General features: G+C 40.9%; 1 protein-coding gene and 1 long non-coding RNA gene across 3 annotated transcripts in view; one reads left to right on the top strand and one right to left on the bottom strand.

The window, feature by feature from the left end:
• Positions 1-379: 379 nt before the first annotated feature.
• LOC121516820 (sodium bicarbonate transporter-like protein 11) overlaps positions 380-26,187 on the bottom strand; it is a 57,949-nt gene continuing 32,141 nt past the window's right edge. For both annotated transcript variants that reach the window (XM_041798236.1, XM_041798237.1), the window contains exons 3-20: positions 24,535-24,630; positions 24,054-24,097; positions 21,039-21,246; positions 18,959-19,040; positions 18,598-18,721; positions 18,284-18,493; positions 14,349-14,433; positions 14,116-14,241; positions 13,915-14,028; positions 11,769-11,901; positions 11,412-11,485; positions 9,898-10,177; positions 6,985-7,091; positions 6,522-6,687; positions 6,166-6,339; positions 4,135-4,330; positions 3,803-3,972; positions 380-1,058 (exon numbers count right to left, since the gene is read on the bottom strand). In XM_041798236.1, the coding sequence (XP_041654170.1) occupies positions 992-1,058; positions 3,803-3,972; positions 4,135-4,330; positions 6,166-6,339; positions 6,522-6,687; positions 6,985-7,091; positions 9,898-10,177; positions 11,412-11,485; positions 11,769-11,901; positions 13,915-14,028; positions 14,116-14,241; positions 14,349-14,433; positions 18,284-18,493; positions 18,598-18,721; positions 18,959-19,040; positions 21,039-21,246; positions 24,054-24,097; positions 24,535-24,630 (2,456 nt within the window). In that variant the 3' untranslated portion in view covers positions 380-991. The remainder of the gene's footprint in view (positions 1,059-3,802; positions 3,973-4,134; positions 4,331-6,165; positions 6,340-6,521; positions 6,688-6,984; positions 7,092-9,897; positions 10,178-11,411; positions 11,486-11,768; positions 11,902-13,914; positions 14,029-14,115; positions 14,242-14,348; positions 14,434-18,283; positions 18,494-18,597; positions 18,722-18,958; positions 19,041-21,038; positions 21,247-24,053; positions 24,098-24,534; positions 24,631-26,187) is intronic.
• The window catches only part of LOC121516823, a 142,995-nt gene continuing 120,992 nt past the window's right edge, over positions 4,185-26,187 (top strand). The window contains exon 1 of the long non-coding RNA XR_005992510.1: positions 4,185-4,300. This is a non-coding gene — a long non-coding RNA (uncharacterized LOC121516823). The remainder of the gene's footprint in view (positions 4,301-26,187) is intronic.

The raw sequence follows: 26,187 nt of genomic DNA, 5'->3' as shown, positions 1-26,187 counted from the left end.
GTGATAAAAACAGGTTAAAATTTAGCCAAATTTGGTGTTAAGTGGCAACAGTGTAATTTAAAAAATATTCTTAGTTTCTTTGAGGCATCTGGTGACCCCCTCTCAGTGTCTCACGACCCCATATGGGGTCCCGACCCCAAGGTTGAGAACCACTGCAGTAGAAGACAGTCTCCGTTTCCCTCTGTCATGCACAGGAGAGAATAACTAAGCCTGATAAAGATGAGCCTCTACTGCCCTCTACTGGCAGAGATGGCTCCATGATCTCCCTCTGCCTCTTACAGCAGTGCTTCTGTCTCTGTGATGTCTGAACAGCTGATGTCTCTTTTAGCCTTTACAGCTGATACCACAGAGGTTCAGTGCAGTAAAAAGTTCACTCAGGTCCATTTAAGGGCTTTTATTGTTTGACAACAACTCGATTTAATCACAAGAAAACCAATTACCGTTATACTTACAGTATTATTATGCTACGTGTCTTCTCCTTTGCATTGTAACATCTGGAACATCTGGCTTTGGCATGCTTATTAAATCCAATGGAAGATGACACTTCACGCTGCATGTTTCAGACTGTGAATTCATCCTCTCTTACTCAGATGGCTGTGCATTTTTATTGAAGCTATGTACAGAAATCATCACATCCTTCACTCTTTAACACAAAAGAAGCCACTCTATTCAACACGACGCCTAAATGACAGGAAATTATTGACCTTAAATACTACAAAAAAGTACATTTGTCTGTTGGTTACCAGCTTATGACTGAGTGTGACTTTAAAAGAATCTGGCAGAATAAAAACCTTCACAAATATCTAACCAGAACACTGCATGTGAAGAAACGACTGCCTACTGTGCTGCATCATGAGAAAACAACTGAGCTGTGCAAACAGTCAAGAATTCCTGCAGTCCAGATGCATTTGGTTTAGAGAGTAAGGCAGTCGCTGGGTTGTTAGTCTGTTTCCCTTCCAGGTGGAGAAAATCCAGTTTTCTTTACGTTGGTCTACATGTGCTGGGAGTCCATGATGTCCAGGTACTTGGCGTCGATTATTCTGGGAAGCACGCTGGTCCTGAGAGAACACGGAGACATAGAGATGAAGCTTCACATCTATGTTTCATGCATGAATCAGTGACGTGTCAGTTAAAGCTGCAACATTATCAGAGTTTCATAAAGACTCCTGTGTCTATCTCCTGGTGTTTTCCTGTTTTATTTTGTAGTTCAGCTATTTGTGTCACATTTAGCTGGTGGTGTTTATAGTTTTCTAGAGTGTCTCAACTTTTAGTTTCCAGTATTTGGTGTTAATTTGTCATCCTGTCTTCCATGTGTTCCTGCATGTTTCCTAATATTTCTCTTGTTTTTTTGGTGTTTCCTGTTTTATTTTGTAATCCTTATTCCTTGTGTCTGATGTTTACTTCCTGGAGTTTCCCTCCGCTGTGATTGTGCAAGGACTCTCACCTGTGTTGATTGTCCCGGTCTCACCTGTGTCTAGTTACCCCCTCTCTGTGATCCTGGCCTTTGTCAGTCCATCATGTCTCTGCACACTCTGTGTGTCTGACTAATCCCATAAATATTCCCAGTGATCTTTAGTGTTTTTATACTGTGTATGGACTTTCTGGATTTGGATTTTTAGCGTTTGTATTTTAGTTTCTCCTTGGACTCTCATTAAGAATATAAAGTAAGCATTTTTTCCCTTTTTAATCTTTTGTTTGAATAAATCCTTTCCACTTTTGTTTTATGTTTTTGCAGAATCCTACATTTATCCTGCTGATGTTAACACAGATTTCAACACTGTATTGATATTTTCAATGATCTGGACTTGCTACAAAGTTTGGAGCCCTTGGATCTGAGCAGATCAGCTACAGATAAAAGCAGTACAATGTACTGTTTTCCAATGTGACAGTGCCTCTATTTAGGGGAAAAAGCACAATCAAAAGCCATTTTGTTGTGTGTTGTGCCCTAAAAGCCACAAATTAAGGCATGTTTTGTTGTCCTCAAATGGTAAAAGAGTGTCAAAGAAGAGTTCTGTGTCTTTGGGCTGAAGCTAGAGAGGACTGAAGTGGGCTAATTGGTGATCTTAATGACTTTAAGCTAGCCATGGCTCTGTGACATCAGGAGCTGTAGTCTCTCTGCAGCTTTTTCACACGTTTACTAACTTATTAACCAGATTCTAGTGTTAAAATCCAGCACATGTGGGCTATGTGATGTTGGTTTATGACATCTCCAGTCACAAGATGGGACTGTTTGTCCAGTTTGGTGAGGGGAGCCTGAACACACCCTCATGTACATCTATAATTTTATTTCATATTGTTATGACGCAAAAGTGTTTTCATAAATGGCCGACATTATATACATATCTCACTGGCCAGTAGATTTTGGCTCCCAATAACCGTTAAACGCATATTTTAAGCTTTTAATTCCCTTTTTGGAAGGAATGTTTTCCCCAGAAGGAGCGGGGCTGGCATCGTTTGGGCGAAGTACCCGGATGGGTTGCTCTGGTCTATAGCCACTGAGTGCATGCCCCCCTCACAGTCTTGAGTTTTTTCTTTAAAGGGAACCCAACATGATCAGGAAAATTCATCTTATTGCATAAATATCTGTATCTCTTATAAGTTTACAGAAAAAAAAACCTCACTCAATTTCTGCACTTTTACAAACCAGGAGGCTGCCATGTTTTAGTCTGCACTGGTAGTGTGATGGCCCAAATGCATGTCATAATAATAATAATAATAATAATAAATTTTATTTAAGGAGTCCTTTTCAAAAACTCAAAGACACTGTACAATATTAAGAAATTACATAAGAAAAAAGCCAAAACGGGACAATATCACAATCACACAGAGAAAACAAGCAAGCAACCAAAGTGACAACAACAGAATCAAACATTAAGAGTCTTAAACAAAGAATTTGAAAAATTTCTCCATGCACAGCGAGCTGTTATCAGCAAAAATAGACAGCACAATGCTAGAATGCCATATTTACATTGGTAGAGTGTTTGCAAACTGTTTCTTGACAATCCTGATGAAAGCCATGAGCTAAAATATGTCTGTTTGATATAGTTGTCCTCTAAATCTCTAATATTGCTGAAGCTTTCCGTTTTCACATGGCACAAAATGTCGCAGGAAAAATAAACACAGTATATTCATAGTTTTTTCCTTTTCAAAGTAAAAGCCCACTTTAGCATTTCTATGAGGAAAGTCCTTTCATTTGTAAAAAAAAGCTTTTATTTTGAAAAAGTCCTGGTACTAATTCAGGCTGCTTGTTGGGAGGTTTATTGAAGTTGCAAAGCTTTTTGGTTTATTAAAGTTGTTTTTTAAGACTTATGAAGAATCACAGGGGTTTAACTAGAGGGACGTAGCACACGGCAGCAAAACAAGTTTCCAGCCTGAAACGGATGGTCTCTCCATAAATAGCACAGACCAAAGAGCGCTGTGGCGTCACACTAACAGTGCAGGCCGAAAAGATGGCAGTCTCCTGGTGAGTTTCAGTTCAAATTGTATCAAATGCAGATATATGGTGAGTTTTTTTTTGTTCAATATACATTTAAAGATATCCAATCAAATGAATTTGCTCGATCATGCTGGGTTCTTTCTGAAGCCGACAGTCAAAGGTCCATGCTGTGGTGCAGAGGACAGGGACAGCACCTTGCTGTGAATAGGCTCAATCATACATTAAACTAGCTTTCATATTGGAAAAGTTCAAGCTGGCTAATCATCTGCTGTTGTCTGTTTTTTGACTTTTGTATTCTCATCTGCAGTTCCTTGGTTAAAGCTTAGAGGAGTTTCAGGTTGCTGTGTCTTTGTGAAGGAATCTTACCTGATAGGTACGAGCAGGATCATGAGCAGAGGGAACACCATCTTCATGTAGGGCAGAGGATACATCCCAAAGGCACACAGGATGATCAGCTGGATCATCTGTAGGGCGGTGAAGTAGTGGACCTTCCTCTGAGGCACACGGCGGATGTAGTGGGTGGGAGGATATGAGGTCTAGACAGGGACAGGAATGTTTGACACTGTTAATAGAATTTTCAAACCATTTTTCTAATATTACATATCCTCTTATTATGTTTTTAAGAGCTGCCATTATGAAGGTCTGTGTTCTGGAGCAAACAGAGCAACCCATCGACCCCCGCTGTCCTCCGTGCTCACCTGCTCCTTCAGCAGCAGGCACATGCGGTCCACCATCTGGTTCCCATCCAGGGACGTGGCTGCGATGTAGAGGAAGAGGCCGTAGAGGACGGGCTTCGGGATCCACTGCAGAGGGATGGGCAGCATGAAGGCAGACAGACCGATCAGGATGTTCGCCGCCAGAGAGGTCAGACGTTGTTCCTTTACACTGACGATCCTGTCCATGACAAAGACAGAGAACGATTGTTAATGTACTACTTAACAGGAAATACAGAAATACTCCTCTCAACAGTCGTTACAGACCAGTCTGGCTTTAATTGCTCTTATTTTCCACTATTTCCAAGCAAGCTGCATTTTAATCTAGGTGCTTGCTGTGTGATCAAAACAGTAAAAGCCTGACCTTTATAAGCTTAAATAAGATGACAATTTTCTCAGCCTGGCAGGTTTCCTGTCGGTGCTATGTTTTTTTTCTTCTTTTTCTTTTTTTTATTGAGATTGCAAATATACAAAAATTTTGTTAGAATTTGTGTCAGGATACAGGTATAAAAAGTATCCCAAACTTAAGTACTTCACACAGGACTGGTATTACCTGTGGACCTCTGATCATTTGTGAATCACCCCCTCTCGCACCGGTGCAGTTGCATTCACACAGGATAGGGGAAGTCTGTAATGTTCTCAAATTTCAAGACATTTTTGCAGGAAAACACAAGGTTGCTGCATGGCTGCAGCTATGAAAATGCACAGTGGATTTTTATTTCTATATTTGTACAAAAAAAAAGCAATGTTGTGCACATCGGGTTCTGCAGGTGGCGTTTCCTACATGTGTCCTATACAGACTGTTAATCAGAGTTTACAGTAGACAGCATGCACTTAAGTGTTTTTCCCCTCTCTATACATTTATTTTCACACTTTTGGATCTGTAACAAACGATCCATGACTAATAAACCAGTGAACAGTCTCCTCTAACTCTTCCATTAGACATCGAGGTTGTGTAAATCACCAGTGCAAGACTGAAAGTCAAGCATCCCTCTAATGCACGAGAAAGAAAGAGACGTGTAATGTTAAATATGAACCTCTCCTGTTACTTTTAATGTTTTTTTATTCAGGTGATGCTGTTGTTATTCTGTACGCTATAAATTCTGGATTGTTATGCATGCAGAAAAACTCTGTGCACAGATCAGCTGTTGCAGACCAACCACTGAATGTTGAGCGACACATTTCAAATCGTAATTGTGTTATGCATGAGATGCACAGCTAAATAAGGCTGATATAAGATCAGGCGCTTGCAAAATGAATCTGTAGGAAGCAGAGCATAGACTGAGTATGAAGAGAGCAGTGGTGCAGAGATTATATAAATATGATAAAATAAAGCTGAAACACTATTTATATGTCAAAACTTTAACAATCTCTTATGCTTTCTCTATTATTATTTTCAACCAATAAAAGGAGCAGAAAAAGAAACACGGATCACAGAAAAATTGAATTGCCATCCTAAATTACAGAGATGCTGATTCGCATGGGATTAGTTTTACCTGTGGACCTCTGTTTGCTGAAATATGGATGGTAATTTGCCCAGGAATTTTATTCTGCAAATCACAGTCATGGTTGATTTGAATGGGATTAAAAAACACAGACATCTGGGTGCAGTTTGCTTAGTGGTTTAAGGTGCACCCCATGTATGCACTCGACTTGGTTTGAATCCACCAGTGCCACTTTCCCTCATGTCTCCCCCCATCTCTCTCATCCCAGTTTCAGATTCTGTCAACTGTCCTTCTCTGTCAATAGAGGCATAAAAAGCCCAAAAATAAATCTTAAAAAAAAAAAACAAAACAAACGTCCACTGAAGTTATTATGAATGACCAGAGGTCCATAGGTAATACTAATCCCGTGTGAATAGTTCATAAGTCCTATTTTATTTGGTTCAGTATGTGAACTGAACTCCTATCACAACTCCTCTGATCAGCAGGTACACTCCTTTTAGTCTAAGAGTGGTTTTTCACTGACTCAGATCTTGTTATCATCATGCACGGCCGTGCTCTCGTCCAAACTCACGTCGTGTAGACATGTCCGTTCTCTACGTGCTGCTCCACTTTGGCCAGCTGACGGGCGTGTAGAGAGGAATGTGGGAAGGCAGCGTGCATCCATGGCAACCCCAGACAGGACATGAGGATGTTGATGAACCCAGTCAGCATTAAGTCCCAGTGGAACGCCGTCCCTTTAAGCAGCCTGGAACAGGCAGGAGCAAAAAGATTCAAGCGGTTTGTCAATGAAACACTGCAGCAGCAGCACGAATACAGTTCATCACCAGATACAGCAGCATGTGTCTGCAAATGAGAGACATAGGGAACACAATGCTCTAGCATGCTCTCTGCAGTCAAAGGAGGAAATAGAGGAAAATGAGAACTTACTTATGTTCTGGTACATGTGTGAGGGAGATGACGATGTTCTGATCGATGAAGATGAGCAATGCAAGGAGGAAACCCAGCCCGACGGCGCTCAGTGTGTTCATGCCTGACAGTCTGTCAAACGGAGGGAAGTTAAAGATGGGGCCATCATGGACACTGAACACAGGGACTGAAAGAGACGGATTTAAAGAAAACATGAGTATATCAGCTGAAGTGTTCACATGTGAAAAGACATTTCATACTAAAGGAAGAATCAGAACAGGGAGCTGTGCTGCTAGTCGGCTTTGTTTCCAGACATTCAGGATGGTGTTTGACCCCCATAGTCTCAGAACCCACACTCTGAAAGCTCTCCAGAACTGAATGTTTTCCTTGTTTTTGCTGCCAACAGAGTGTATAAGAACAGAGACAGGTGTTTACTGTGACCAGGTCTCAGGGGAGGTTCTGTCTCTCAGAGCTGCGTACTCACGCTGTATGTCGAGGAAAAGGTAGGAGCCGATGAAGGAAAACACCACCACAGAGATCGGCAGGGCGCAGTCAGACACCACCTCTCTCACTTTGCTGTTCAGGTACGGGCTGAGGAGGAGAGAAAATGTTCAACAGGCCACAAGTCTGCAGGAAATATTGCTTTATTTATGGTAGATACTCTCCAAGACTGATGAAATGAAGTCAGGTTCCTACAGTTCATCACTGAGGGGAACAGACACAACCGTAGAGCTGCCAAACAATTAACTCTTCTGTGGTTAATTGCAGTTATTCTCCTTTTTGTCAATTTTTTAAATTCCACTATTTAGCATTTAAAACTTCTTTTGCTACGTGTTGGATTTCTGATCCGTAGGGTGATTTTATTTGACTTGTAACAGCCCTGCTTTTATTTTGAAAGACAATAAAGAACTTTAGGTAGACTGAAGATTATTAACAGAGAAAGGAACTTTTAAAGTGAAATGAGACGTTGAGGAGTAGTGGTGGACTTATTTTACATCTCTACGATTAGGACGGGATTAGCTGCAATTAAAAAGCCTTTTAAACCATGTATCTAATTATCATGCCTGATTGGTTAAGATGTGACCATTAAAGTTTGAACTTCATTAAGAGATGCTGAAGCATCTCAATGTAGAGATGAAGGAAGTAATAGGAGGTTGTTTTTTGAATAATTATTAGGCTTTCTTTATTTTGGTAGTGAAAAAAAAGGTGGAAATTAAAGTAATGAGTGGGGAAAAACATGCAGCAAGGAGCCACAGGTTGGACTTGAACCACTGCCATAGAGCAGGGGTTCTCAACCTTGGGGTCCGGACCCCATTGGGGGTCGCGAGACACCAAGAGGGGGTCTTCAGATGTCTTAAAAAAACTAAAAATATTTTTTAAATTACACTGTTGCAACTTTACATCAATTTTACCAAGTTTTAACCCTTTTTCATCACTTTTTAACACCAATTTTGCCCATTTTAGCACATTTTTGCCACTTAAAACCCATTTGTGTCAATTTTTAACCCTTTCCACCACTTTTTTCTGCCTGATTTTGTCACTTCTAAACCAATTCTTGCCACTTTATACCCGTTGTTGCTTCAATATCGCCACTATTAACCACTTTTTACACCCCTTTTTGCCCATTTCAACCACATGTATCAGATTTTTGCAAGTTTATATCAATTTTTCATCCCAGTCCGCTTAATTTCCCTCAATTTCTTGCACTTACAAGCCATTTCAGCCAGTTTTTAATCCCCTCTTACTGCTTTTTGTGCCTCAATTTTTGGTTATTTTCTGCCACTTTTATCTAATTTTTGCCACTTCTAACCCATTTTTGTTCTTTAAAAATCCAATTTCAACACCTTTTCCACCATTTTATGCCATTATTCACTAATTTAAGCAATTTTTCAACCATTTTAAATATGTTTTGAACAGAAGTTATTTTCTTTTAAGAAGGCTTTTTACTACACAAATGAAAAAAAATAGATATTTGCTGCTTTGATAAGAGTGGTTATTGAGGCCAAATATAAAATATGGTTTTCACAGCTTTACTTCACAATGGACCATGGTTTTGCTGGCCTCCATGGGCCCTCAGCTTGGCTGGGTCCCAGAATGGTTCATGAATGTGCGTGGCTGTGTTCAACCACCTTCAGGTACAGTGGGGGTCCCCGGTCTCTGGCACCTTTATTTTGGGGGTCACGGGCTGAAAAGATTGAGAACCCCTGCCATAGAGGGCTCAACCTTAGTAGACAGGGCCTGACCTATCCACTGGAGGCCGAGGGCCACATCAGGCCCCCCACAGTTTCTCATCTGGCCCTCAGAGGATTATTGAATCCAGAAAATTTGAAAGGGCAAAAACATGGCATGCTATTGTTTACCTTTCTTTCTAGAAGTCTAAAGAAAACCGTCACTTATCAGACAAGAAGCACACTAGGATTTCTGTAATTTGGCATGCTAAACACATTTGTTATCTTGATTAAAGCTGCAGTTTTTCACAAAAATTTCGGTCTTTGAGAGAGCAATTTCCCTTCTTTGGGAAACTTCACAGTTCTGTTTCCTGCATGAGCTGATCTTACTGCTAAAGGCTTAATGTTCCATTAATTTGGGAAAGAATTAATATTTTTACAACGATATTTTAAATGGAGGAAAATGTTGATTTTATTTCAGTTTATTTCAATATCCGGACCCCACGGTGTCGAGCTAGAACTAGCTGGCCCTTGTGAAAATGGAGTTGATGACCCCTGCATTGGTTCCCAACCTGGGGTCTGGGACCCCCCCATCCCACCCCAAGTGCAAGGCTTTGTCTGCTCTGAGGCTGCCAAAAGTAGATGTGCAAATATTGACTAAAATCATGATAAAGCAGTGATAAAGCAGTTTATACGCATGCCTTTTGATAATAAAAGCATGCATAGGTCTTTTTTAGGGTTTTATCAGTTAAACATTTAAAACCTATGCTGATTTTTGGTGGCAGTGTGTCAGATTTCTTCTTCTTCTTTACTTTTACTGTCCTGGGGGGGCACCGCTTTCTTAGGTACATGTAAGGGGGGGGCTCCAAGGAAAAATGGTTGGAGAAACACCGCGCTAGGCAATCTGCACTCCACTTACATATGTTTACAGAGATGCAGGAACCAGAAGTCTGTTTGTTTCTATGGCAACATCTGTGAAATACAAAGAGCCTGCAAAACTCTTTCCTGAGGGTTCACAGTGAATAGAGTACTATCTGACATAATGGTAACTTCTGTATTTAAGTATCTTCATTTTAAACCAGGGGATCCAGATGTGGAGGCCCCATGCTGCCACTGCAGTCCTGTTCTCTGATGACATGCAGTCAGTTACAGCAGAAAACCACACCTTTTGTTTGTGTTGCAGGCTGATGTTTAAAGGATTATGCCAACAGTCATTTAAGTGGACTTACCTCCTCTTGATCAGGTAGAGGGCATAACCGAACCACAGAGTCCCCAGCATGAGCAGCAGACAGAGGACGGGTCTCTCTCTGGTGCAGAGGACCAGAGACTCAGGCAGGAAGACGAGGGGATGACTCCCTGCATGTTCTGTCACAGTCACAGTCTCATTCAGGTGGTCCAGCTTGTTCACCGTCTGGTTGTTTGCCTTCTCCAGGATTTCAGTGATCTGCTGAAGAACAACGGTGCTGTTTGTGGTGGCCAGTACGGGTCCATAGTAGTAGTGCTGAAAAACTGCAAAAGTTATAAAGGATAGCTGGCTCTTAGACACAGAATATTGATCTAACATAGGTAAACAAAGACATTCAAAGTGCCTCAAAGGCTGATGCATTTATCCGTCCTCTGCTCATCCGAGGTTGGGTAGCAGAGGCAGCATGCTGAGCAAGTCTAAAAACCCCTCTGTTTCAGCCCTGCTCAGAACGAGCTGTTTCTGTGTCTGTGGCTTTAAATGTTAATGAGCTCTCTGATTCCACCCCTGACTCCGCCCCCTCAGGAAATAGATTTGGCTCAATGGATGTGGCTCTGCCGATCTTCCTCTCAGGATAAGAATCAGGAGAGGAGGGCGGAGCTTTCTTCCAAGCAGGTAGTGCCAACCAAACCTGTGGGCGGGGCTAACTCCCCACATGACATCACAAGGGTAAAATCTGAGAATGGCTTGTTTCAGCACACATTTTCTGAAAGGTGGAGAAAGAGAGGGTGGGAGGGAAAGGATTGTTCTGAGTCTTTGGGGGATTGTGGACAGACCGACACATATTTTTGTTAAAAAAGCCTGAAAAAGTGCATTTTGCATAATATGTGACCTTTAATTTGACAGAGCATCCTTCTGAATGTTCTGGGTGCCCATGACCATAAAAAACTTCTGAAAACATTCAACAACCTGAACAAATCAGGATAAGAATGGGAGCAGAAACGGTCTCCACTGACAAAGGGACAGTCCAGCTGTTTTTGTATGAAAATCTGAACATGACAAAATGTGCCAACGTTGTCCCAGAACTTTTAATTCCAGATTAAAAGGAAAAAAAGCAAGTTTATAGAGACGTTTTGCAACAAACCCAAGCCTTTAACCAGGATGTCTTATCTTGTCAACACTGACCACCTTTAATACTTTCTATCAGCTTTACTGAGCGATGTGTTTGACAGAAAACAGCCAGTAGACGTTGAAGAATCCATCTCATGCTTGCACATTTATTTCCTGTCTGCAGATAACCCTTTGTGAGAAACGTAAAGCACTGGCAAAGACTGGATTCTATTACAGCAGGTCTGTTCTCCTGCGATGCACAGTGGGGCCTTGTTTGATTTCATGCTTTGCTCCTCTTTAAAGACTCTGTGATAGATATGTGCATTTGCAGGGCTACATTGACTCTAACAGGCAATAAAAAAGAACATTCATATTCCTCATGCAGAGAGGAGAGACCACTCTGCTGCAGAAACATCCAAACATGTTTAATGTAGTCTGACCTTGACTCACTTTTAATGGTGCCTTTCACGGCGTCGCCCACAAACGCCACGGAGATGAACAATGCAATGACTTCTTCTGTTGAGCTGGGAGATAACAGGAGCAAAACATTTGTTAAAATTCAGGGCGTCTTCATTCATTTTTTATCTAAACGGTGTCTTTTGGATCGAGACATAACAGCACGTTCAAGGTGAAATCAAAGCTGGGACAGAGAAAGAGCACAATGAGGAAAATGAACATTTACAGCTGGAAACAGGAAGTCACAACAGATATTCTCCTCTTATCAGCGTCCTTTCTCCGTGCATGGCTGTAAACTTACTCATATATATTATAGTATGGTCTTACTGCTGTGTTTAAGTCGGTACTCACCGCTTGAAAAGTTTCATCAGCAGGCTGACGTTGAATAAGCCTCCGAGGATGAGGAACAGACTGTTCCATAAACCGATGCACGCATAGAAGGCGTCGAAGTCGAGGTCATAGTCGTCACAGATGCCCCTGATGACTTTAAAACACACAGAAGAACCTCATACAGATGTTTGAGTCCATTATGGTCAAGAGCAGCTCTTATTATCACTGTACAACCTCGTTTCCAAAAAAAATGGGGCGCTTTGTAAAATGTAAATTAAACAGAATCCAATCAAAAACTCACATTTGTGTTCACAATAGAAGAAAAATGACAAATCAGATGATGAAACTGAGACATTTTACCATTCCTACCAATTTTAGCTTATTTTGAATTTAATGGCAGCAACAAATCTCAAAAAAGTTGGGACAGAGCAACAAAAAGCTGGAAAAATAAGTGGTACTAATGGAAAACAGCTGGAGGAGCATCTTACAACCTTTTAGGTCAACTGGCAACAGGTCAGGAACATGATGGAGATGGGAAAAAATGATTCTTGGATGCATCATGAGGAGATGGAAGATTCTGAATCAATTTGTAAGTGTCCTATAATTGATAATAATTTAAATGTTTAATACCGTGGAATAGCGGGAAAGAAAAGGAGGAACCCTGACATGCAGCGTGTAACAGCAAGACAGATTACCAGTTGTTCATCTGTGAAAAAGGACATTTTTATGTTTGAAATTTCAGATATGTTACTAGGAAAAGATGCTGCTACCTTTGGTTCAGTGCAATTGTAAATTTCCAGTTTTCACACGTCTCCCATAAGAGGATAGTGGAAATTTAATTTAGCTCTTTTTGTCTAAACACAAATGTAATGTTTGTATTATGTTTGACACAGTGAGAACGACAGAAATGTAAAAACACCCAAGCGCATCAATAATCTATTAAGAATCAAATCATAGCCCTATGAATCATAATCGAATAAAATCATGAGGTGCCTAAAGATTCCCACCTCTAGAAACATGACTGGGTATAAAAGGAGCATTTTAGAGTAGTCTGCATGTGTGTGGTGTCAACACGATTCATTTACTGCTCCAAATTGCGTCGTAGCCTCCCAGACCCTGAATCGTAAATGTCAAACACGTTTGATATTTATGATTCTAGGTCGCAGTGCTGCTCACGGAGTACTCACAACAACCAATAAGAGCGAGCACACCGAGTAGCGTCACCAGACAAATCAAACGTACTTTCACTGCTCACAACCACAAACACAACTTTAACTTAATTCCGGCCAGGATTTCATCCTGAGTCTTTCCCTTGTTTTATGATTGTTGCTGCACCTGTAGCACACACCAGGACAGCCTGTTGTGGAGAGACAGCAAGACGGTATCAACAGACATCCATGTTTTTTTTTCTGAAGTCACCTGATCACGCGAGGTCGTAGGCAGGTCAGCAGGTGTGTGGTCTCCAGTGATCTGACAGTCTGGCTGAGTCGTCTAGTGTGTGCGTTCAGAGGATTAAAGATGAAAAATCCTTGGAAATTGTCCTGAAGTCTGTGGTCTCCCACGGTTTTAAAATCATTTCAGATTAAAAAATCGTCTAGTGTGTGGCCGGCCTTAGGAGTAAAGATGGACAAATGCTCACCAACTGCATCTAAAAACTGTGGAACAATGCCAGAAAAAAACTGCATTGAAAATCCCACCAACTACAGCCCATAATATTGTCAAAAGATTCAGAGAATCTGGAGAAATCTCTGATGATATGGGGGTGCATTAGTGCCTCTACCAAATCCATCACAACATCATGGCTTCACAGGAGAAGAGTTTGGGTCCTGAACTGGCCGGCCTGCAGTCTAGACCTTTCACCAACAGAAAACATTCGGAGCATCAGAAAAGGAAAATTCCAGCAAAGAAAACCCAGGACTGTAGAGAAAAATGGGACAACATTCCTCTCCCAAAATAAGCCGATATTTTTCATGAAATGGTAAAATGTCTCAGATCAAATTCTGGCACGTCGTTTATGTTCTACTGTGAAGGAAATACGGGTTCATGAGGTTTGTAAATCATTGCATTCTGTTTTTATTTATTATGCATTGCCCCAACTTTAATTGTAGAATCAGCATCAAGGCTCTGTTCACTGTTAACACCTGTAGTCCCCATCTATAATACATACCACTAATGAAGATGGCCAGCGGTGCCGTGGTCAGAGGAATGACGAGAGGAGAGCCGGCAAACAAAGAATAAATCACTCCTCCGATGCTCTGGCCAACAATCGTCTTCTGAACATCTGTCAAAAACAAACAAACGTCAGCGCTTTAGTTTGCTGACGATTAAGTAGTTAATAGTTAATAATTTTATAGCGTGCGGCCCTGACCTATCTCTCCTCGTGTGCTCTCATCATTCAGCGAGCCGAAGGCTATGGCGGGCAGCAGGATGGCAATGTAGAGGAAGATAGCAGTGGTGGTGTACTTCAGCAGAGACCGGTCCTTCCCAACGATACCTGGATGGATTTAGAAAGTGGGATGCTGCATGATTGAAACCGTTAAAAAGGAATGATAGACAAAGAGCTGCCTTTTATAAGGAAGATTAGTACATCGACATTTTTACCATCTGTGAAGTCTGATGGGTAGAGGGGCAGTCTGCGGCGCAGGTCGTCATAAACACCCTTACCAAATTTAAAGAAGTCTATGCACTGTGGAGAAAAGGAGAATTTACTCAGATCAGTGTCTACGATCACATCAAACCCTGAAGTTAGCTCTCAATGGGAATTAAAGGCCAGTCATGAGGAGCAGGAGCAGCAAGTCCAGTGAGGAGAAGAACAGGGAGCTGATTGTTACAGTGCTCCACGTGTGGACAAGTAGATGATGCTACAACAGACCGGGATTCAACACAAATGCACCCGTGATCTGTTGTCAAGATTAATTACTAACCACGATGGATGCCACCTTTATGTAAAGTCTGGTGGTCAGGTCTAAACTGGTTCCCTGAGGAAACTCTACTGCACTGACTGTTTACAGACTGTTAAGACTAGCATTACCTGTAGGTACAGGACTGGATTTGGTACTAGGAATATTCTGACTACTGCATGTGGTCTAAGCAGTATTGCTCACTGGTATTTCAGCAGGAATTAGCGTTAGCTGGAAAACGCTCCATGTGAAGAGAAAAAGGATTGGAACTCATTCAGCTATAATGCAATCCTGGTCAGCAGTCTTTAAAGGAAACCTGAATTCAAGAGTAAATAATCCTCTCTGAGAAAATCAAGTCTTTACTAGAAACCCTTTATCATGAACTGCTTGCTACACTGAAAGTCCAAAATCATTGGCAGTCACACCGAGAGGATTTGCCAACAGACAGAAGCAGTGAGTTCAGAGATAGCACCAGCTGATTAGACCCTTTAAGGTATTCTAGTATGAACCCTGAAAAGGTTTTGGTAGCCATTCCCAACAGCCAGTGATTTGTTTTTTGTTTTTTGCTTCTGCCACGAATGAAGGAAGTTAAAAGGTTTATTTCTGCTATATAAGATTTGTAGTTCCATGCATTTTTTTCTGTGGTTTTCAACCTCAAAAGTGAACTTTTCTTTTCCACAGCAGCTCTTTGTTGCTGCTTGTAAGCCGTTTCACTACTTTACCTGCCCTTTTTTGCCACTTTTGACTAATTTTGCCACTTTTTAACCCTCTTTTAACCCACTTTTTAACAGTTTTTCACCGCTGTAACTGCCATTTTTCCAACTTTTAACCAATTTTTGCCACTTTTTAACCTATTTCTTATTTGCCAGTTTTAGTCCATTCTTTGCCACTTTTTAACAGCTTTTCACTATTTTAATCTGCTAATATTTGCCACTTAAACCAATTTTTGCAACTTCAAGTCCTTCTGGACACTTTTTTTCCGCCTTTCACTGTTATTATTTAACATCTATGGAGCTTTTTTTCCTTTCTTAACCCATAATTTCTGATGCATTTTTTTCTACCTTTTTCACATCTTTTAGCCACTTTAAAGCCACTTTTTAAACCCCCTTTTACCGTGTTAGGACCCATCTTTGACACTTTTTTGCCTCTTTTAACATCTTTATGCCACTCTTAACCAATCTTTGCCACTCTACAGCTACTTTTAACCTTCTTGCTGCTCATCTCTGCCCATTCTAGCCAGTTGTCTACCACTGTGAGCCATATTTTGCCACTTTAGACCCATGTTTGTCACACTTTTAACACTTTCCATAATTGTTTCTTCCAATAATAGACATTTTTGCCAAGTTTATTCTGTAATTATTCAATGTTTTGTTTTCCTTGCGTTATTACAGTTGCTCCTACTTTACTCTCTGGTGTCCTAACATTTGCACACATTACGGCTTAGCTATGAAGTCTGGCATTACTCTTCAAACGGGTTAGTTTAATGTGTCCATCCACATTGTTAACAGCACCTAAAAAGGTCATTCTGTTTTAGGAAAAGGCGTGTTGTACTACAGCATAAATATATAAAATTATTACTTTTTTGTTGCCTTGATAGAAGTTGTTATTATTCAGGTTATGGTTATAAATTAACTCAATAATGGACTGTGATTTTGCTCACCTCCATGGGACCCCTACTTTACCCCTTTATCCCCCTTATGAGCGGCCTTACATGGCACTGGCTGAAAGTGATGTCAGTGCATATCCTCTATAGCTATCATCATTGAAATCCCTGCAATGGTTAAAGGGTGGTTCCACTAATAATTGACCTCCTGATGCATATGATAACAGAGCATTTTTAAAAATATCACTGTAGAGCTATAGTCTTAGTTCATGTGGCAGATCCTGGTTTTGTCTTGGAATTACCCAGATGTTTATGCAGACGTCTTTGCAGCAGTCTACCCTGCTTCCATGCTCGCTCAGGGCCTCAGCTGAAGCCTCAACCTCTTGTTAACTTTGCTCTTTCACAGCACAAAGACATGCTCTCACTGCCTGCACCATTTGGGTGTTCCCGCCAGTCTAACCTCCTGCTGGGCCAAACATTTCCTCTTAATTTAAACACTGGACTTAATGAAGTAGTTTATCATTACTCAGAGTAACACATTCTGATGCCAGAAACCATAGCGGTGTTTGGCAGCTCTGCAGTCTGTGGCCCAGCTGCTCCTCATTCCTCCGGCCGGGCTGAGAGAGTGGAGAGAGGATGGTCAGATAAACTGGCTTTTCCTTTAGATCAGCGTTACTCAACCCTGCTCCACCAAAGAGCCAAATTGTTGAAAAATGCCTTTGCAAGAGCCACAATGTAAGTGGTGAAATGTGGCAAAAACTGATTAAAGTGGCTATAAAAATCAGTACAAGGTGGCAAATAATGGTCAAACAGTGGCAAAAAATGGCAACAAGGGGCAAAAAGGGGCAAAGTAGGCATAAAATGGCACAAAAGTGGGTGAAACATGGATAAACAGGGAGAAAGAGTTGCAAAATAGGGCAGTAAGTGGAAAAATAGATAACATAAAAAGATTTGCATTGGAAAAAAAAAACCAAAAAACAGCAAAAACATGGCAAAAACTGAATGTAAAAGTGACTAAAATGGGCAAAAATGTAGGAAAAATGGTCAAAAAGCAGCAAAAACATGGCAAAAGATGAGAGATTAAGTGACTTAAATGGGCAAAAAACAATAAAAACCTGGCCAAAAGTTAGTGTGAAAGTGATTTAACCAAGCAATAAATGTGGGGCAAATGATCAAAAAGCGGCAAAAACATGGCAAAAAATGATTATAAGAGTGACTAAAATGGGCAAAAATTTTGGGCAAATGGCCAAAAAACAGTAAAGAGTGGCAAGAAATCTGAAAACAGTGGCATTTAACGGCAAAACACAGCTTAAATGGGCAAAAAGTGGCAAAAAAAGAAAAGATTGCAAATCGCTAAAAGCAGAGTAAAAGAGGCAAAAACTGGTGGCAAAAGTGGGATAGAAGTAGTAAAAATGGGCAAAAAGAGATGGCAAAAGTGGACTTAAAGCAGTAAAAATGGATTAAAAGTAGCAAAAAAATAAAAAAAAGGCAAAAAAAATGCAAAATAGGGCAATGGAAATGTACAGACAAAAAATAAAAGTTGAAAATTAAAGCCAACTGTATTAATGTGGGGATTTAAACTGATTAATGTGACTTGCAATGGATGATTTCTGAGGTCATCGTTTCCCTTTTTAAGGTTTTCTGGGGGAATAACATTTCCATTTAAGACATAAAAGAGCCACATGTGGCTCTAGAGCCACACGTTGAGTATCACTGCTTCAGAGCATCACATCTTTATTTGCCTGGATGGAGTGGAAAACATGAGGGTGGTCCACATGTGGAGCGCTAGCGTCAGCAGAGAATCTTAACGTTGGTTATAAAAGCAGAAATGTTTGGTAGATCTCTGTTTCTGTTTAGTTGTATTTCAGTGGTTAAGGTTCAGATTTTTGGCTTTTATATTAGTATGACATAATGCATCTGTTTCAGATGCATGGCCATGTCTTGTTATTCTTATAAATGCTGTTGAAATCACAGTAAATTCTCCATATTTCACTGTCTCCTCTACACCCCCCACTTTGGCTCTTGGTTCACACCTGAATCGGTTTCCCTCTGCGTGGATCTGAGTCCTCCACTTCCTCTGAAACCGGCTTCTCGTTGACAGCAGAGAGCTGCTGCCGCTGAAACACCAGCTCCTGTTTGAATTCCTCCTGGGTCTTGGCTTCCAGAAGCTTCTGTCTGAAGGAAATGTCTGAGAACATTGTAGAAAAAGTTCTGCCCAGCTCAATGGCCGTCTTGGTGCTTTTCTAAAAAGGACAGTGAGAAAGAAAAACAGATATTTAGCTGGTTCTTTAGTTTCATATAGCCTTTATTTAAGAAGATTCAGAAGAATAAATAAATGTGGCATCACTGTTCTGGGCGGGGCCAGGATGAGGACGACGTAGCGAGCCTCGCAGCAGTTGACGCCCCAGTTCTGTGGACGCTCCAGGCGGGCGATGCAGACGTGACGTCTCTGCAGACTCCTCACATTTGAGCTGGAAAAAAACTCCATGATCAAGACCATTGATTGAATACTCTCAGCCAGTAAATCAGAGTCCCTGCTGAAGCCAAAATAAAGGGACATTTCCATTGCATGTCTTTTTTCTGTGGCCTCCCTGTACAGTAAAGTGAACTCAGTGACTTTAAACAAAGATTAGCACTCTGCTGAGCTGCTGTCTGGAAGAATTAGTCAAAATAGCACTAGTGTATCTATGTTATGGGGATAAACTCACAGAATGCAGAGCCAGGACTGCTGATAACGAACCCCAGTGGCTGTAGAGGTCACCCCCTGGATGGTCTCTGACAGAAGGTGCACTGCAGGTGGATAAAACATCACAATGAACAAAGAGCACCAAACTAAGCTGGAGCAGGACCAAATGTGGTTCTGCTAGCTTGATCTGAACTTTAGTTTTACACAAAAATAGTGATATTACACATCAAATTAAACAGAAGACGCTCAGCTACAAGCCCAAACAAACCATTTTACCTACACCACAAACTCAAAAAGGAAGCAAATCAACGACCACATATTAAAGCAGCTGTGGTGCTACGTAAGCAAACACTTCCGCCCCCTGCAGGATGGCGCCTGGTACTACAGACACAAACACTTGAAAGCCCAGCCTCTACTGAAGATTCTAGTCATGTTTGTGTAGTTTCCAGTTGTTTCAACAGTTTCTTTTAGTTTTCTGCACTTTATGTTTTGTTGTTTTTTGTGCCATTGAAAATAAATCTGCTCCTCTTGGTGTCAAACTTTAGTTTCCTTCGTAAGACTTTCTTTGAAAGGGAACTACATGGAGGTCTGACCACCTATAACGGCATCTGAGTACCAAAAAAAGAAGTTTGATACCTGAGAATTTTCAAATGGCAGAGATAGTGCCAAATTGGGCCCAAATGGCACAAGGGGATTTCACCTGTCTGGAGATTTTTGGACTTCAACTGCATTATTTCTAGGGGATATACATTATATTGCCAAAAGTATTCACTCACACATCTAAATAATGTAAATCAGGTGTTCCACTCACTTCCATGGCCACAGGTGTATAAAATCAAGCACCTAGGCATGCAGACTGTTTCTACAAGCGTTGTGAAAGAATGGCTCGCTCTCAGGACCTCAGTGAATTCCAGCGTGGTGCTGTGATAGGATGCCACCTGTGCAACAAGTCCAGTGGTGAAATTTCCTGGCTCCTAAATATTCCACAGTCAACTGTCAGTGGTATTATAACAAAGTGGAAGCGATTGGGAACGACAGCAACTCAGCCACCAAGTGGTAGGCCACGTAAAATGATGGATCACAGTCAGTGGATGCTGAGGCAAAGAGGTTGCCAACTTTCTGTAGAGTCACTGGCTACAGACCTCCAAACTTCATGTGGCCTTCAGATTAGCTCAAGAACAGTGGTAGAGAGCTTCATGGAATGGGTTTCCATGGCCGAGCAGCTGCATCCAAGCCATACATCACCAAGTGCAATGCAAAGTGTCAGATGCAGTGGTGTAAAGCACGCCGCCACTGGACTCTAGAGCAGTGGACACATCCTCTGGAGTGACCAATCGCATTTCTCCATCTGGCAATCTGATGGATGAGTCTGGGTTTGGCGGTTGCCAGGACAACGGTATTTGTCTGACTGCACTGTGCCAAGTGTAAAGTTTGGTGGAGGGGGGATTATGGTGTGGAGTTGGTTTTCAGGAGCTGGGCTTGGCCCCTTAGTTCCAGTGAAAGGAACTCTGAATGCTTCAGCATAGCAAGAGATTTTGGACAATTCCATGCTCCCAACTTTGTGTTTGGGGATGGTCCCTTCCTGTTCCAACATGACTGTGCGCCAGTGCACAAAGCAAGGTCCATAAAGACATGGATGAGAGAGTTTGAAAGCCTTCCCAGAAGAGTTGAAGCTGTTATAGCTGCAAAGGGTGGACCCAGGTCATATTAAACCCTATGGATTAAGAATGGGATGTCACTTAAGTTCATACTCGAGTCAAGGCAGGTGAGCGAATACTTTTGTCAATATAGTATATATGCTAAAAGTGCAAAAAAATTTGGCAATAACAAAATTTTTCATTTCTAATGTGTGTGCTAACTTTATTCAATCTGACCCAGTAACATATTTACACATATTTACACTTCTGAACAAATTTCCCAGTATCCTCTTCATTTTTGTACCTTGATCATTCAAATAGAAGCTGTAGTTACAGAGTTATTCTCATTTAAAGATGGGCTGGAAATTTCAAGCAGTACCTTTAAAAAAGAGGTTTGGACTTAACACTTTAATGTAGACTATCCTCCAGCTCTGAGGAAACCTTCATCTCTGCTGCTTTGCTCACCATTACACTCCTTTCCTCCTGCGTCTGTGAACAGAGAGTTCATGATCTCGTCCGCGTCGCAGCTCTCCTCCACGTGACTCAGCATCCGCCTCAGGACCTCATCCAGTGTGGCACCTTTCTCATCCAGAAGAATGCTGGCCTGGGCCAGGAAGCCGTCCAGGTCTCTGTGGGCGCGCACTTCCTCTTGGAAGTTCATCGGCTTTACATACTAATGAGAGAGGAGAGCATGGGAAGTTGAATCCATGTTGTAAAGGTGCATAAAAGCAGAATGCTGAAGCAATATCACACCAGAGGAAGTGGTGAATATAATCAGTGCAGTTATGCAGGAGGTCATGATGAAGATAATCACAGCAGCAAATATCAAGTAGAACATCTCGACCTGGAGGGTGATATCACTGTGATACTACAGTTATAAAAGCCTCGAATGGTTGTGAAAAGTTCAAATCAGAAACAGATTATCTACAACTCCAACAACACAACTACGGCTATGACTGTCTACCTTCACTACTACTACAGTATCATTTTCATTTCCTCTGTTCTCACCACCATTACTGTTGTAGTCAGCAAAAATTATCATTACTATTAAAATCATTCTTATTAGCATTATTGTGATCATCAAGTAATTTGGTTGATGAGATAAATGTGCAGATATTTACATAGTTGATTTTGAGTTTTTACAGTCTGCTTTAATGTTCAGTGTCTTCTGCAGAAACTGAAATTGGTTTTGATCGTGAGCTGTCATTTAAAGCACATATTGCAAACTTGGTCACCAAACTCGCGGTGAAACAAGAGATCTATTATAATGCCTGCTTCTCCCTCAGAGCTTGTTAACGTCTTCTATCTGCAGCCTTTTTACCTTTACTTGATTATGGTGATGTTCTGTTTATGAGAGCTTCAGCCCAATGTCTACAGCAGTGTTACTCAGCCATGCCCAACCAAAGAGCCAAATTATTGAAAAATGCCTTTGCAAGAGCCACAATCTCAGCGGGGAAAAGTGGCAAAAACGGCTTGAAGTAGCAATAATAATATGCCATAACTGATGGCAAAAATGGTCTAAAATCAGCAAAAATGGGTGAGAAGTGACAAAAAAGAGTAACAGGTCACAACGCAAAAACATGGTGATAAATATGAGTGAAGAATGACTATAAATGGGCAAAAAGCAGTCACGAGTGGCAAAAATGGGCAAAAAAAATGGGAAACAAGTGGTATTTGATGGGAAAGGTAGCTTAAATTGGCAAAAAAAAAAAGGTCAAAAAGGCAAAAATGGTCCAGTAGTGGCAAAAATGAGCAAAAAACATGAGTGAAAAGTGACTAAAATGGGAAAAATAGGAAACAAGTGGTAATTACTGGCTAAAGGTAGCTTTAATTGGTGAAAAGTGGCAAAATTTGAAAAAAGTGGCAAAAATGAGTGGCAAAATTGGGCAAAAAAAGGAAAAAAAAGGTATTTAATGCAAAAAGGTAGCCTAAATGCATGAAAAGTTGCAAAAAAATGGTGAAAAGAAGCAAAAAAAAAAGTAATGAAGTGGCAAAAAGAAATGGCAAAAATGGGGGGGGGGAAAGTGGTATATAATGGGAAAGGTAGCTTAAATGGGCAAGAAATGGTAAAAAAGGGCAAAAATGGGAATAAGTGGCAAAAAGAAGTTGCAAAAATGGGCAAAAAAAATAGGAAAAGTGGTATATAATGTGACAAGGTAGCTTAAATGGGCGAAAAATGGTGAAAAGGGCAGAAAATGGTCTAAGAGTGGAAAAATTTTGGAAAAAATGAGTGAAAGGTGACTTAAATTGGTAAAAAAAAAAAAAAAAAGGAAATAAGAGGTACTAAATGACAAAAGGCGGCCTAAATAGGTGAAAAGTGGCAAAACTGAAAATAAGTGGCAAAAATAAGAGGCAAAAATGGGCAAAATCAGGAAACATGGTATTCAATGGCAAACGGTAGCCTAAATGGGTGAAAAGTGGCAAAAAATGGTGAAAAGGGGCAAAAAAAGGGATTAAAGTGGCAAAATTAGAAAAAAAAAGGGTAAAAATAGAAAACAAGTGGTTTTTAATGTCACAAGGTAGCTTAAATGGGTGAAAAATGGTGAAAAGGTCAAAAAATGGTCCAAAAATGGCAAAAAGAAGTAGCAAAAAAGGGAAAAACAGAAGAAAGTTGTATTTAATGGCAAAAGGCAGCTTAAATAGGTGAAAAGTGACAAAGAATGGTGATAAAGGGCAAAAAAAAAAAGTTTCCCTTTCTAATGATTTCTGGAGGATTAATTTCCAAAATTAAATCCAGAAAGAGCCACATGTGGCTCCAGAGCCACAGGTTGAATATCGCTGGGGTATGGTCTTTGAATTCTGTCTGTTGCTGTGCTCTGAGGTTCGTCTCTGGTTGTAGTCCCCTCACTCATCACTGTGAACTCTGTGAAATCTGATTGGCCCTCTCTGAGCGTTTGCAGGTGTACTCACTGGCTGACTCTGATCCACAACGCTCTTCTTGGTTTATTTCCCTCTTCTTTGTGTTCTCTTCTGCAAAGACCTAAGAGCCACTTTGCTTTTCATTCATACTCATTCACCATCTTGCATTCAGCATTTGGTTTAGCTGTTTCCCTCTGCATGAGAACTCTCCAGACTGATCTGAAACCGTCAGAACTAACTCCACTAGAAGCTTTATTATTATGACGGGTGGTGCTGACCTCTTAGCCAGGCCACTCTTGTGGAAAAGATCTTGAACTCTTATCTGGATAAATAAAGGTAAAATAAATAAAAATGCCGTATGCTTATAAGCTTAAACAGTTTGCAGTCCTTTCCTAGAGATGGGTGGAGCTCTGCTAACTTCTCTGATGAGACGTCGATAAATTGAATGTGAGGTTGACTGTTCGGAGCAGAGAGGGCAGCAGGGCCTTGACTCTGCAGCCGTTATTCACTCCTGTCATTATAAAAGTCAACATTCACCATCAGACATCAGAATTGTTCCTGAAAGTCTGTCATGAGTCGACAGGCTACACAAAAAGCATAAATGAACAAAGCCATTCTTACTTTTCTTGTTGTATTTAAAAGTCCAAATCCGGGATAATCAGGATCTGTGAATGAAAGCAACAGAAATTTAAACCGATACGTTCTCCCTCGTTCACACTGCCACAGCCTCAAAGCCTTTTCCTTTAACTAATCCTCGCTGCACTTTCTTTCTAATATTTTCCCTGGAAATGATTTAGAGTTTGATTTATTCTGTCATGTGTTTACAGCTAATTCAGGGAAATCGCCGCCCGCTCATGTCTACGAGCCGGACTCCGTTATGATCGCCCAGGGAATCAGAGCTTGCACACATGATTTCCTGTTTGCAGAGGCTGCAGATTATTCTCTGACAATAGAAGTCACATGAGAAGGAAACAACCTGATATTAATACACTGGCACTAACTTTAGTCTATAAAGCTGTTCTCTCTCTCTCTTACTGATTTCTGAGAATATTTCCACCACAGAGAAGATTTTCCTGTGTTACATGCAGACATTTAAACATGCCTGAGATGCTGAGCTGGATCTGGTTGTCATAGATGTGGTCCTTATCAGGGAGGGGCGACTCCTGACCACAGTCCTCCTGTCCCCCATCCTGCAGCTCTGTGAACGAAAAACAGAATTTAGGATTAATGCATCACATTCAGTCTTCAATTTTAACTTTTAACTGTTTAAAGCAGTACTTTATGCTTAAAATTCATGAAATATAAATTAGTAATGATCCTGGTTTGTCCACAGGCAGCCTAACTGCAGGGATATCAGGTATAAATGGACCAACAGCTAGTCCTTCACTTACACATCCATCCATTACACTACTTTTCCTGTTTTGATGCTGCAGATGGCTGGAGCCTATCCCAGCTGTAATTGGGAGAGAGGCGGGGTACACCCTTGACTGGACAGACAACCAGGCACTCTCACACCTATACGACCAATTTAGAGCCACCAATTAACCTAACGAGCATGTCTTTGGTGGTGGGAGAACCTGGACAGAATCCATGCATGCATGGAAAGGCCCACACAGAAAATCAGGAAGTGGAACGGAAACCTTTTTACTGTAAGGCAACAGCGCTAACCTCTGCGCTGTTGGGCAGCCTTGCTTTTCTTAAACAATAAAGAGAGGGGAAAAATATTTTTGAAGAACATACAACAGATTGTTTTGAATTGTGCTTTATCTAGAGTAGGAGCCGAACCCCAGAGTTACAAGAGGCAGCATCTGTACATGGAATAATTCTTCCAGTCATAGTTTTACGACGTTAACACTGATTCAGAGACTTTGTTTGTTCTGAAACGTTGAGAAAATAACACGTGATCTGATTTACTATTTTATTAAAATTTAAAAATCTGCGCATGGCTTCTTGCAGCCCACTTGCAGTAGTTGGTAAAAAAGGGCAAACATGGGATAAAAGTGGCAGACAGCAGTGGCAAAAATGTTTTAAAAAAGGAAACAAGCGGTATTTAATGGCAAAAGGTAGCTTAAATGGGCAAAAAGGGCAAAAAAAAATGGTGAAAATGGGCCAAAATGGGAAAAAAATGGCAAAAAGTAAAGGAAAAGTGGTAAAAAAAAATGGGATCAAGTGGTATGTAAGGGCAAAAGGTAGCTTAAATGGGTGAAACTGGGCCAAAAATTGGTGAAAAAGGGCAAAAATGGGATAAAAGTGGCAGACAGCAGTAGCAAAAATGGTAAAAAATAGAAAACAAGTGGTATGTAATGGCATTTGGTAGCCTAAATTGGCAAAAAGGGCCAAAAATTTGTGAAAAGCGGCAAAAAATAAGGGGGGAGTGGCAAAAAAATGGGGGGAAAAGGGGAAAAAATGGGATAAAAGTGGCAAAAAAGGGGGGAAAAGGAGCAAAAAAAGGGGATCAAGTGGTATGTAAGGGCAAAAGGTAGCTTAAATGGGTGAAACTGGGCCAAAAATTGGTGAAAAAGGGCAAAAATGGGATAAAAGTGGCAGACAGCAGTAGCAAAAATGGTCAAAAACAGAAAACAAGTAGTATTTAAGGGCATTCGGTAGCTTAAATGGGCAAAAAGGGCCAAAAACTTGTGAAAAGGGGCAAAAATGGGCTAAAAGCGGCAAAAAATGGGGGGGGAAAGGGAAAAAAATGGGATAAAAGTGGCAAAAAAGGGGGGAAAAGGAGCAAAAAAATGGGATCAAGTAGTAT

This window comes from Cheilinus undulatus, linkage group 10, assembly GCF_018320785.1.
Source record: "Cheilinus undulatus linkage group 10, ASM1832078v1, whole genome shotgun sequence".
NCBI classification, from domain to species: domain Eukaryota; kingdom Metazoa; phylum Chordata; class Actinopteri; order Labriformes; family Labridae; genus Cheilinus; species Cheilinus undulatus.
This window is presented reverse-complemented; position numbering and strand designations above follow the sequence as displayed.